Source organism: Clarias gariepinus, chromosome 15 (genome assembly GCF_024256425.1).
Source record: "Clarias gariepinus isolate MV-2021 ecotype Netherlands chromosome 15, CGAR_prim_01v2, whole genome shotgun sequence".
NCBI lineage: Eukaryota > Metazoa > Chordata > Actinopteri > Siluriformes > Clariidae > Clarias > Clarias gariepinus.
Genome location: NC_071114.1, coordinates 10149988 through 10163553, shown reverse-complemented (window position 1 = coordinate 10163553; position 13566 = coordinate 10149988). Strand labels below are relative to the sequence as shown.

Sequence of the window (13566 nt, the reverse complement as noted above, 5' to 3'; positions counted from 1 at the left end):
CCGATGTATCATTGTAAACAAATATATACTATTAAAATATTTTTTTTGGGAACAGAATTCTCACCCTCAAAAATGTATTAGTGATATCTCTTGGTCATTTGTTCAATTTTAAATAATGTGCAGATTTTAAAATTGTAATGCTTGAAAGACTGGTGAATAGGAACTATGGATGTATTATAAGTCAAAAACTGTTCACAAGTAAAAGATGCACGGCCTCCTATTTCCTTTAATGAAACTATACTTTCGAAACTGATTTTCAATATCAAGTTAATTCTTTAATTTTAGCTTTAATCAAAATAGTTAAAATCACAGAAAAAAAATGCATATACACAATATCTAATCCATCATCCATCAGATTTGTGCATCTTTATTTTGTTCTCATTAACTAATCAGCCTAATAATATAATATACTATTATTACAAAATCAATACTCCAGAAATATAGACATGATCATGCCATACCGTATAGCTCCATATTGTTGAGGTGAAAAGGTTTATTTGGATTTCACTCTTGACCAGAAGAAAGGCTTTATTCATCATCATTCACCATGGCTTTTCTAATGTAGTGAGGCTGTTTCCCTTTTCATAAAAAGATGGATGTAGATTTTGCAAAAACCACATCCATCCCTTTTTACATGTTAAACATACCACAGATGTACTGCCTAAAGTAAATCTGAAAATGTCCATGGAATTTTGAGGACAAGAAAGCTTACTTTGTTTTCCAATACCTTTCGTATACCTTTTCCGGAGACAGTGCTATAATACTTAATGATATGTTTAATAACCTCACACTGTACTTTTCTGTAAACCTTTTAATCGGGGGCTTTTTTTCTCCAACACACTCTTTTGCCTGGTTTTCAACACTACCTTTCAACAGAGCCAAACAAGTCTAAACGAAAACAGGAAAAGATCACACGAGAGCCTGGGTGGGGGCTGTAATCATGGCTTCCATTACTTTCCAGATGTCTTTATCACAGTGTAGAGAAGAACATGAACCTCTTTCAATAGACTGAAGGCAAATAGAAAAGAGGTGGGATGGGGAAATAAGACTCTTCCTGATCTGACAGCGTTGCATGCCACGAGACCGGCACTGCGTGGATTTACTCAAGCCTATAATCACACCCCGAGCAACAGGGCGCCAGATCCTGTCCAGAAGCCGACAGCTCTGCCGGGTACATTTTGTGTTCTTTAGGAAGGGGGACGGAGGGAAAAGTTTCGCAAGAGAACCAGAATGACAGAGGTGAGTCTCTTTCTTTAGCACGTTGTCTTGTGGAGGAGTCATGTGACTCTTTGTGTTGCCTGGTAGCAGATCCTCAGTAAATAAGGCCTATGTGTAGGGAAACCATTTTATATACATAGATTCTGTTCATGTAAGGAATATTAATATCAGGATGTTTTCTATTATGTAAAAATCTACTTTTTTCCCCCTCCAAAAGAGTGTTTTAAACCATATACTGTATGTCTAACACATGTTTATACATTAATAAAGACAACAAAAAGTAAGAAAGTATTTTTCCCATGAATTTAGGGCCAAGACAAAAGAAACAGGAAGTATACTTAGCTACAGGATGTATGTTTCCTCTGTTCCCTTTGCTCAAAACAACAGGCTGTACACTAAAAGTAAATATTTCATCCATGGAAGATTTCCCCCCTTAGCAACATAAATGTGCAAAAGTTTGCACCCCCACAAACACAACAAAGACATTAAGTGTGTCTTACGGACATTCCTTTATTATGACCAGTAACCGAAAACGCCCCATAACATACCTTAATAAAATACCTTCCGAATTCTTTTTGTCGTCAGAAAACCTCACTTGTGACTAAATCCTCCATACATCTTCAACTCAGGTTTGGACATGTATAGAAGGTTACAGGCATTTTTTTTTAACTGACATTCCTCATTCTTTAAATTTATTTTTTTTTTGGATTTTACATTTTGTGTCAGTTTTTTGTCTTGCCATTTTAAACCTAGTGGAAAAATTATAAAACATACCTCGCACACAGGGAGTGCAAACTTTTGCACTCAACTATGAATATGGCATATGAGCACAAAACTGTTCTGTATACAAAGTCCAACATACTGTGTATAAGTAGCTCATATTGATTTGAAGGAATTAATATAGTTATTTAACTTAGAGGTAGGATGGGTGTTCAAGTCAAACCAGGACTTTTGATTTTACAGAACAACAGAACACAGTTATGATTGGGATTTCTGTATCACGTCCAAAACATTGGCCTACTTCTTTATTTGCTCAAGCAGAACGACTTGATCAAGCCATTTGAACCATTTTCAGGAGTTCCTGAGAGGCCAGCGTTACAGAAGTGAAGCAGGCAGTCCGATTATGGCTCTGGTGTACTGAGTAATCTTTCTACCTAGATGGTATTCAAGTGTTAGTGAAACACTGGGATGGGTGCATTAGTGTATCAGGGGATTATATCAAGAAATAAAGGTAGTTTTTACTTTTATAACTGTGTTCCGTTATTCTGTACAATCAAAAGTCCCAGTTTGACTTGAACACCCGCTTCTCGCTCATGACCCGTGTCTTGCAGACGACAGACAGCTTGGCATGTGCTGACTCTGAGCTGGCACAGTGCGAGGCCGAGGTGGACACTTTACTGCAAATCATATCTGATCTGAATGTGAAGATGCGTGCTCTGAAAATCCCACGGTAAACACACATGCACACACAACTTCATGAGAAAATATTCATTGTTATATTCTGTAAACATTTAAAACTTTATTATTACTATTATTAGGCATCGAATGGAGTATGGAACCAAAGCCTGCCAGCCAGTTTCAGGCCAGAACTCCAGTCCCGCAGCACCACAGAGAGGCCCGGGAACTCACGCTGGAACTGCATCGGGGGAGTCGGTCACTAAGCCATCCCCAGGGGAACATGAAGGCATGGTTTATTTACACCACGTCTTAGCATCAGTCACGCTAACCTGGGTGTTACTTAAGTCCTTTTGTGTATTTCCAGTGCTGCAACTGCTGTGTTTTTGCTATTAGTGCAGATATTTCTACATGCAAGGAAGAGAGTGAATACAGACTTCTACATCACAGCAGTGCCTAATTTTCAGTCAGATAAGAGCAGATGTTTATTAATATCTTTGGAAGGGGTCTACAGTGTTATCCCTTTCTATAACAGACATGACGCTGTTTCTTTATTAAGATGGACTTTGCACTTCATTGTTAAAATAACTAGTTGACTTTTTCTTCTAAGAGACTGATTGGCTTATTGCAAAGGTCGAACACTATAAATAGTTAAAAAGTGCAAGCAAATTTGTAAATAAATATTTTTATAGTTTTGACAAAAAGGGAAGTCACGCTCTCTGCATCGTGCTGTGGTGTGCATTAAGTTGAGCAGCACTGCCTTGTTGCTGAGGTTTTTTTCTTCCTAGAACAGCAGTATGCATGTTTGATGTCTTAAAGATAAGAAGCATGCAAAAGCCACAATCATACCTGTAGGTCTGTACATTACTTTTGACCTCCATGTCACACATACACACTCACACAGCCCCCAGAATAGATGTTGTGTTTTCACATCAGCATTTTGAATTATTCTTATTCTCTCCATTTACTGTTAAGCGTAGCAAGAGGATTGTATAGAGAAATGGAGTTTTTACTCACCATCATCTAGGAACCTTTGTAGTCCAACTAGATACTGTGGAGACCAGTGGTGACCATTTGATTTATTCCTATTTTTACGACCGTGATTGAACCTCCAACGGTCACACTACGGGCAATTTGGGAACACCAATTATCCAAATCCGCATGTCTTTGGACGGTGGGAGGAAACCAGATTACCCAGGGGAAACCCACCTAGCACTGGAAGAGCATGCAAACTCCATGCACACTGGCCCTGGGGTGGGAATTGAACCCTTACCCTGGAGGTGGGAGACGACAGAGCTAATCACTAAGCTACATAACTGTGTTAAGTTATTCCGCAGAATAAAAAAGTCCCTGTTTGACTTGATTGCACCCCCAAAATTTTTACATTGAACCTTTAATTGGACATTTTTGTAACAAAACCCAACACACTAAATAGTGTATGAGTGAAATGCATCTCTTTCTTTTTGCACTGAAATATAAACATATATGAGGTCATAGTGAAAATCATTTTGACTCAATATTTGCATTCCATAATCTTCATAATCATGTTGCACTTTTCAGTTTTGGCAACAGAGTGCAGTGGAGAGCTATGGTCAAAACTTCAGCAGGTTTTGTCCACTCTGGAGTCATCTGCCAGCAGAGGGAGAAAGCTGGTCTCCCCCCACATTCAGGATGATGAAAAAACCCAGGAAGAGCACATTACCGCAGCACGTGACACCTGGGTTCAGGCCACACAAGTAAGCTTCTATGATTCCACAATCTCAGGAGATACTCCACACCCCAAGTTTACAACAATGCCACCATTGTTAACCTGTCACATATGACAAATTACAAACCACTTGGTCTTTCATTGCCTTTCATGCTTTTTTGTTTGCCAGATATCATTTTTCAAGTAAAACATTTAACATCTTTCTCAGGTATTAGAGGAAATGGAGAGGGATCTTGGAATCTCCTACCTATCCGCATTACCCACCGAAGAGCGTCAGAAATACCAAAAAGAGGTTCTGTACCTGGGTAATCTCAACCAGGAACTGAGCACCAGCCTACAGAAACGTCAAGAAGAACAGAAGAAAATGGACGGAGCCATTTTGGAGATGGAGGCGGAGAAGAAAAGCCTTCAAGAAAAGGTTCACCACCATGCTATCACCAGTTATACTTGAGATTAGACAATTTTCTCCATCATAGATCAGGTGTAGTGACTTGTAGATGTAGGTGTAGAGACTTTACACTCAAAACATGTCTTGTTGAGCAATTTGACAAATGTCTAATGGGCTCTAAAATGCACCTTTTGGCAATAGTTGGACGAGCTGAAAAACAAATGGCTGATTACAGCTAGTTGTTCTCCTCCCAGAAGTCCATCCTTGTCCTATAGCAGGACCCCAAGCCCCTGTTGGGCATCTCCTACGATTCCTGCGTCTCCTCGTTTCTCGGGCAGAATGCCCATCTCACCCCCTGGCTCTCCGTCCAGGCCTTCAAGACACAGTTCTGGCAGTTCAGTTCTGGAAACCGAGACAGAGCGTCTCCAGAGGTGAGGAATGGGTTTGGAATTTTCTATGTAAACCATTCCAGTTGTTTTAATGAGTTGCAGAAATATGTCGAATTCAAGTGGGCATCTTCCTTATGGTTTGGTATGTAGGACATTGGAGAGCCTAAAAGCAAGAAACGAGCGTCTGACGGCAGCTCTAGAGAGACGGAAGAGCGAGTCAGAGCAGGTCAGCATGGCCCTGAGCCGGCGCGAGGCTGACTGCTCGGCTCTGCAAATGGCCCTCACATACTGGTGAGCTTTTCCTGCGTACTGTACTTTAACACTGTGTGCTTTTCCGGCGTTCTTTAACACTGTGTATATAGTACCAAGCACTGATTTTAGATATGGTGTGAAAAAATGTTTGCACAACTTTAGCAGCAACAAAGGTTTTGGTATGAGAAAATAACGAATAGATTTTTGACTGACAGTGAGGAATGTGAGGACGCATACAGTGACCTTTTGTCCCTTTATGAAGCCAGGAAGCAACAGAATGCTGCAGAAGCAGGTACCTTAAACACACAATGTTCACCATGTGTCATCTCTCTCTGTCTCTCCTTTTGTCTCTCCATCTCTGAAACAAGGAATGTTAAAATGTGTAAATAATATTAATATTGACAAAATATTTCAAAAGCAAATGCGCATATAAAAATACAGTTATTTTATTTACTAAGGAATTATTTAATATTAGATAGATCTATCTATCTATCTATCTATCTATCTACACACACCGTCAATATCATTATTATTATTATTATTATAATTATCATTATAATTTATATAAATTTGTTTTTATTTGCGAAAAAAATCTTATCTATTTTCTGTATGTTAGTTTAGTTAGTCATCTGTTTAAGTTAGTTACGTAGTTAGTTAGTCAGTTACCATAAAACAAATTTTACCCATTTCCCACTGATTTAAGAAACGCACACACACATTCTTCTTAATTCCTTTTTTAACCTCGCCCCAATTTCCCATTACAGATCTGTCGACTCCACAACAAACTAGCAACCTGAGTACTGCGAATGAGGAGTCGGCCTGTACTACAGCGAACACCCAGAACAGGTTACAACGAGCATCTCAACCTTCATTCTTGATAACTAATTTGCTAAATATAAATAAATAAAGAAAGAAAGAAAGAGAGAAAGCCAGGAACACATATGCCTTTATTTGAAGCTAGATTGAAGTATCCACTTCGTTCCTATAGGATGTCTTCTGTTTGTCATGAAATTACTTTGCTGTTTGTACAGTATAAAATGTCTTTATTTTTTCTTCTTAGTTTGTCAGCAGAGGAGTTTAATGAAAAGGCTGAAGTCATTCAGCAGAGAATCGCCCGTCTGAAGCAGGACAGGGCGGCGGTGTGTATTCCACAGGAGATCAGGACAGGAGAAGGGAAGCTCAGCCCTGATACGGGCACGCTGGCAGGAGTGAGGAGGCTAAGCTTTTTGTCCTCGAAAAACCCCAAAGAAGAAAAAACAGCACTGATGTATGAGTTAGTCAACGTCAGGGTGAGCTATCATAATAAAAAAGTGTAATATATATAAAATTTACTTAAATCACAAGAACGATCCTGATGTTAACTGGAATTTCAGATGATTCAAAAATACTGGATGGATAAAAAATGATTGCATTTAATTTAGGCAAGCCATATGTGTTAGTTTAGCAGGTAATATGCCACCGATTTTATAGGAACATCTGTACAGCTGCTCAAACAATGAACCAATCAGCCAATCAGGTGGCGGGAATTCAGTTCATAAAATCTACCTAACGTCATCTAACAGTCAAAACCTTGAGTTAATCTTACCGTAAACCATGGTAATGTATTTTAATCAGGTTTCTCATGCTGTTTCATGAAAATCTATTTTTGAGCTCATTGCCAAAGTGCAACTACACACACATGCAGAAAGATCAATCTAGTTGGTTAATTTAGCTAGTTAGTTTTTCTAGATAAAACGCATGCTCTGGTTGATGGAGAGAGTATTCTTTGAGCTCCAGCTGAGTTTGCTTTCTGATGGGTTTTGTGTAGCTAGGATTAGCTAGCTAGAGTGAGATTAGTTAGCTTGCTAGGTACAACATAGTATGGAAAACAAACAAAAAACACACATGCCTAGTCACTTTCTATTGTGTGTATTTCCATTAGCTGATGTGTGTCCTCTGTGCTGATTTGTGTTCTCCTCGCCTTATCGCTAGTTAATGTTGACTGAGCAGCCACTCAATCCTCTGTGAGGTTTCTAGGGTTTTTATGTTGTCCTGTTGACGTCTATAATATTTGTGATGTATGATGTGTAGAGAAACCTTTTTCAACTAAAACAAATGCAGCATTAGATGACTGAACACCTAATATATTGTATATATATATATTTTTTTGTTTTTTTTTGTTTTACGCTAAAGTCATAACGCTGGTTTCCTGTGCAATTCGCTAGGACGAAATGTCTGAACTTCAGGGACTCATCAGGCTCAGGGAGAAGGAGCGTCGCTGTCTGGAGTCTTCTCTGGTGGCCCAGAGGTGTCAGGATTCAGCAGGGGCTGCCATGGCGAGGAGCCTCCAAGCGGAGCTGGAGGACCGGAGAGCTGAACAACAGGTGCTTTGTTTTCTTCCGTGTGGGCTAATTAGCATTTGGAAATGACCTGATACTGCGTATGACCTCTTCACACCATGCCACCTACACACTTTTAACTGAATATTGTATACAAAGTCTGCTTTCCTGTGGTATACGCAGTATCACTTGACAAACCCCAGTGGAAATGTCACATCAACTCAACCAGACTGATGACATCATAGGTGTGAGTCAGAAGCAGTGTCTAAATGTCATTCCCACCATACAGTAGAACTTAAGAAGTCCCCTGTATGGAGGTTACAATATTTGCGGCTGATAGCATTCAAAGCAAACCCTGATATCATTCGAAGCTGAATAAAAGAGTGCTGTAGCTCTTAAGTGTTGCTAAATGCTTTTGGAAAGCTGCAAACCTTAACGAAACTCTCTCCTGATGATTACGCTGTTTGCACAATGAGGACTGTGTTTGAAGATCTAAGCAGGCTGAAAGTTTTGCATGCAACTGGATCACATCATTTCTGGTTTTATGCATTTTATGCATTGTTGTTCCTGTTCTTGGCTTACAAAAATGGGGCCTGATGTGGACTTTTGGTGTTGTAGTTTATCCACTTTATTGTAGTTTTATTGTCAGCTTTAATCAGTCTAAGCGAGTCATTTTGCATACAGATCTACTACTGACTGCATTTTTTTGAACATCCTGGACTTGGCTGATTAGATAACTGAGTAAATGATGAAAGGCACAGGTAGCCGGTGAGTGTACACCGATAATATTATGATCACTTACAGGTGAAGTGGATAAAATGGATACACCAGCAAACTGGTGACAGGATAGTGGGCACCCAAGGCTCACCCATGTACCTGCAGGGACCAATGGCCAGTCTGTCCGGTCCAATCTCACAGAAAAGCCACTGCTACAAAAATCATGAAATAAAGCAGATTATGCCACAAGAGTGACCTGAATCGTAGGCAGTTTTAATGTTATTGTTTTACTGTTATGGCTGATCAATGTATATTTGTACTGCAGGTACAGTATGGGCAACTTGCATTTTCAAACTTCAAAAGACTAAAATGTTTGTGGAAATTGTTATAAAACACTATTGTTATAAATTCCTATTTTAAATATGCCAATAAATAAGGTTTTGAAATTGAATGTCTTTGATGTAAGAAACACTCAAGCCAGAAGAAGAAAGGTGATCGTGGGTCAGTTTATACGCCTGAATTTTATCTTTCCATTTATTTTTCTGGTCCTTGGGCAATATTTTAGGAAATTATGTAAAATTAATATGTGAACAGAAGGAAAGTAAAAATGATTCAGTGATATACATATAAAAAAATAAATAAAGATGTTGCTTGTGTTTCTTTCAGAGGATGGATGAGTATCGTGCCAAGCTGGAGAGTGGTGCAGGACTTCCTGGGCCGAGGAATCATGCCATCATGAGAGACCTTCAAGCAGTAGCAGAAAGGTGCCAAGTTTTTAAAATGTCATGCTCAATGAACATTCAGAGATTCACCTCTTGGAGGGATTTTGATTCATGCTGGACTTTTGATTGTGCAGAATAATAAAACACTGTTATGAGAGTAAAACCTACCTTTAGTTTTCTATTTAATCCCCCAATAAACTGATGCACTTATCCCAGGGTTTCGAACTTCTCAGTATGCTTCACGTTTGAAACGCTGGCCTCCCAGGAACTCCTTAAGTGGCACAAACATGCGGAAAATTGCTTGGAGCAAGGTTAGAACTGTATGAGGGATGTGGCAATAACTCCCAGCCAAGCTCCTGTAATGTACAAGTGGTGTTGGTGAATAATTGTGTGTACATGTCGCATAGACAGATGCTTCTCTTCCGCAACACTCGTTGAATGTTCACAGAGGCGACTGCAGTGAGCCCTGAGCCACCTCGGCGGGGATCATCATTCACAGACATGTGGTCTTCTTTAAAATGTTTCACACGTTTCACTGTGGCCAAGAGTACGATCACCATACTGCGCTTAAAGTCTTCTGTAAATGTCATTCGGTTTAACACCTTCATTGGCGAGAAATTTCAACAAAAGTACCAGTTTGACTTGAACGCCCCTCATGAAATGCAGTACTAGTTGATTTTATATTATCGAATTGAATCATTAAGACTGCCGAATTAAGTCTCTGTTTTCTTGTGCAGGGAGCAGATACTGAAGAGGAGAGTGAGATTTTTACGAGAGTCATTGGACACAGCGATGCTGGACTACAGCACACAAAGCAGAGTTAACAAGGAGGAAGCGGCTCGCCTCTTGATCTGTCATGGGTACGGCATCATTATTTATTTCAGCTGTTTTTTTTTTCCTGGTGATCTCAAATGGCCTGGGTGATGCTGAGGAATCAGGGTTACTTTGGGGTATAGGCTTAGGATTAGAGGCCTGAGCATCAGGGATAATGCTTAAGATGTAATCTGATTACAGTTTCAGATTTAGAAAGGCTAAATGTTCCAATACAATGGAAAATGTAAAGCTACAGAAAATATGAGAGATAAAAGAAGATAAAAATGTGAGAATGAAATGAAAACAGTTAATAAGAAAAACAAGGAACTGTATTTTGCAGAAGGATTGAAAACTGTTATACTTGCATTCATTTTATTTCAATTATATTAATAATAGGGACAATAAGACAAACCTGCAGGCTTAATGTAGCCTGTAAGTTTTTAACCAGTTGCTGATGAAAAAAAAATAATAATAATATGCAGGATAGTTAAGCCTGATTTTTAGCCTCAGTAGACACTTAATCTAAAGTTCATATGCAGAAGGCAACTCCACATAATACACTTTGATCCTACACTGTTTCCAGGCATGCTTATACAATCAAGCTGATATTGTGCAGACAGGCATGATATAATTACTGACTCATAATGAGAACGCACTGTATTCATACTCCAAGGGAATAATTGTTCTGAGTCATGAAATGAGGAGGTTAAACCCGGACTGCTCGATCACTGAAGATTACTACTCAGGATTCACTTTCACTGGACCTTAGTCGATGTTAAAGACTTTTTATTGGTATTCTTTTATTACAATGTTATAAAAATATTTTTCTGAAAATTTGACTTTTTCCAGTTTCTCATTTCTAGCATCCCAGTAAAGCTAGAGTCACCACCTGGCCTGTAAACCCAGAAACATCTTAGATGTTTATCACTATTTAAGGTTTATATTCTCTATGATATTATTCACTATTCATGCTTTGGTGAAATAATAATTCATTCAAATCGGTAAAGGCAATCAGCTCCCGTTACATGTTAGCGATATTAGTGTTGTACCTTCAGTTAAGAAATAAAACAATGTTCAACGAAGTCAAGCCGGGACTTCTGACAAGGTAAAAACTCCTTTTATTCTTCTTCATAATCTCCTGCAACACTAATGCACTCATCCCAGTGTTTCACTACTGCTTAGATACCATCACAGTACACCGGAGTCATGACTGGGCGGTCTGTTTTACGTCTGAAACGCCGAAACGCCTCCCAGGAACTCCCTTTAATGGCCCAAACATGTGGAAATCACTGTGAGTGAAGTCTGGACTGTACGGGGGATGTGGCAAAAAGTCCCAGCTGAATTCCTGTGATGCAAGTGGTGCAGTATGAGGTCGTGCATCCTGCAGAAACAGAACGCCTTCGATGGTCAAACCAGTCCATTTTTTCCTGAGAGTGTTCCACCGCTGAATGTTCAAGGGAACGACTTTAGCAGGCTCCAAGCAACCTCAGCACACTTTAAAACTTTTGCACCATTCAAATGTTTTACTTTGGCTAAGAGTCTCATCACCATGCTTTGCTTGAAGTCCCTATTCTTTTCCCGATTTAACATGAACGCATTTGGGATCAAAGGAAACATTTTGATTGTTGACTTTACTTCAAAGCTGGTTTTAATGAATGTGCTTATTAATCAAAGGTTTTCCCTTTTTCACAGTAAAGCCCTGAGTGCATGCAGAGGCGCCCGCAAAAAGCACCACGAGCAGCTGTGGAGGATCGAACGACAAATGACAGCCATGCAGGAACGTCACAAGTCTCAACTGGTAGAACTAAAAACCACGCTTGAGGCGCTGGAGTGGAAGAAGGAGGAGACAGTGCTCTAAAACACATTTTAGAAACTAGAGTACAAGCACAATAAAATACATTAGGTAACGTAAACCATTCTACGTTTATCTTAAGGTTCAGAGGACACACTGGATAGAGCAGGGAACGTTGAGGGAGTTTTGGACATATTTTAGGACACAATGCCAAAAGTTTCATTTTAGACAATTAAGTGAAAATACTTCGCAAAGTTATTTGCAAAGCAATGACTTAAGTGTCCTTTAAACATCTCTGTATAAACCACCCTAGGACTAATGAGTAGCCTCTTTTACAAGCTATCCTGTGATATTATTAGAGGCACATAAGTTTGCTCATTTAAGGGCGTCTCAACTCTAGGAGGAACGGATCACGAGAAAATGGGAACAATGTTTACCAAAGGTCATGTCTTTTTCTGTATGCAAAAAAAAAAAAAAAACACGCTCCCTGCAAAGATCTGGCCCTTCGCTCTGGTCAAACAAAAGATAAAAGACAAAAGAGGCTGAACCTAGAGGATCTCAGCTTGGCCATTTGTCTCTTTTACTGAGTCCACCTTTCTGAATACTGCACGCTCCCAACCCCCAGCCTCGGGGCAGTCGGCCGCAGCTGCGAGTGCCAGTCAGAAGGTTGAAGCAAAGGTTGAGTGTCACTCCCCCAGGGGTCAAAGGGCGGCCTGTACCGTTGTTAAAGCCTGTGAATGTCGGGGTTACAAGGCCATGCTTAAGCGAGACTCTAGCCTGAGCTAGAGATAAAGAAGATCAAAAGAGGTGGATGACCGATTCTGTTGCATGTGCTGCAATGATCATCGTAATGATAACGAGGGCAGGCGGCAATTACTCTCAATCTCATAGAATGATGTTTTGTAACGATTTAAAGCTGGATGATATAATGATAACATTGGTATCATGATAAATTATTTCACACTGCAGTCTTCCGTCATATTGTGATATTTTTTTTTATTAACCAGGGGTGTTGGGAAGGACTGGGAACAATAAAGGGAAAACTCTGTTTATTTCACTATGTAGACTAATGGTTGCTGCACTAATGCACTTATTCGCGCATTTCACTAGTGCTTTAAATACCATCAATATACCTTGGACACCAATTGCTTGAATACCGTCAACTGCTTCACGTCTGAAACACTGGCCTCCCAGGAACTCCTTTAATGGCTGAATGTGCAAATCATTTAAAGAGACTGCTGGAACTTTTTCCTGGCGGTTTCCTGGCAAACGTGTTGTAGATATCATCATGCATGTTCTGTGTTTTCGTAATTCTTGTCCTTAAAAATCATCATCGATGTAACACCAAATGTCAACTCATGGGCTTGTAATGTGATCTCACACACTGAAATATATTTAATATAAAAGGCAACCATTTTAAACATGATACAGTGTAGACCGTTTATTTTCTGTAACTCATTTGTCATTGTATCTTGTGTTTTTTTTCTTTAGTTTTGTACTATTTAGCTAAGGAATGAGCCTGCCATAAATAACAAACAAGTTAGTGAAACGAAGACCAGTGGTGGGAAAACAAGGTGCCATAAAGCTCCAGCATCTGTTGAATGTGAGGACATTGGTGACGCTCTGATGCCTGGGAAAAATCCTCAGTGTTTCGAAAAACAGTGACAGAGCCTGTCAATCACGGGCTCCAGAATGGATTAATATCCCCCCCCTCCCTTTTCTTTCTCCTAAAGCATACTTTTCTTTCGACCTCACTCACTCACACACACTCAAGCACACAGAGGGCACTGACCCACAGGGTGAAGGTCAACTAATTTACTCCAAACATCCGCTTCTCATTTGAATACGTTGTCC

The 13566-nt window shown here is 39.6% G+C and overlaps 1 protein-coding gene across 2 annotated transcripts; it reads left to right on the top strand.

Moving 5' to 3' along the window:
• Positions 1 to 933: 933 nt before the first annotated feature.
• On the top strand, positions 934 to 13122 carry ushbp1 (Usher syndrome 1C binding protein 1). Of its 2 annotated transcripts, none has more exons than XM_053513658.1 (14): positions 934 to 1239; positions 2550 to 2668; positions 2757 to 2902; positions 4174 to 4349; positions 4530 to 4739; positions 4911 to 5140; positions 5249 to 5389; positions 5566 to 5642; positions 6115 to 6196; positions 6411 to 6639; positions 7555 to 7713; positions 9052 to 9149; positions 9845 to 9967; positions 11613 to 13122. In XM_053513658.1, exons 1-14 carry the CDS (start codon positions 1231 to 1233, stop codon positions 11776 to 11778), a joined length of 1965 nt encoding a protein of 654 aa, XP_053369633.1. In that variant the 5' UTR covers positions 934 to 1230; the 3' UTR covers positions 11779 to 13122. The 2 variants fall into 2 exon arrangements, with proteins under 2 accessions (XP_053369633.1, XP_053369634.1); XM_053513659.1 differs by lacking the exon at positions 934 to 1239 and adding an exon at positions 2341 to 2449.
• Positions 13123 to 13566: the final 444 nt, after the last annotated feature.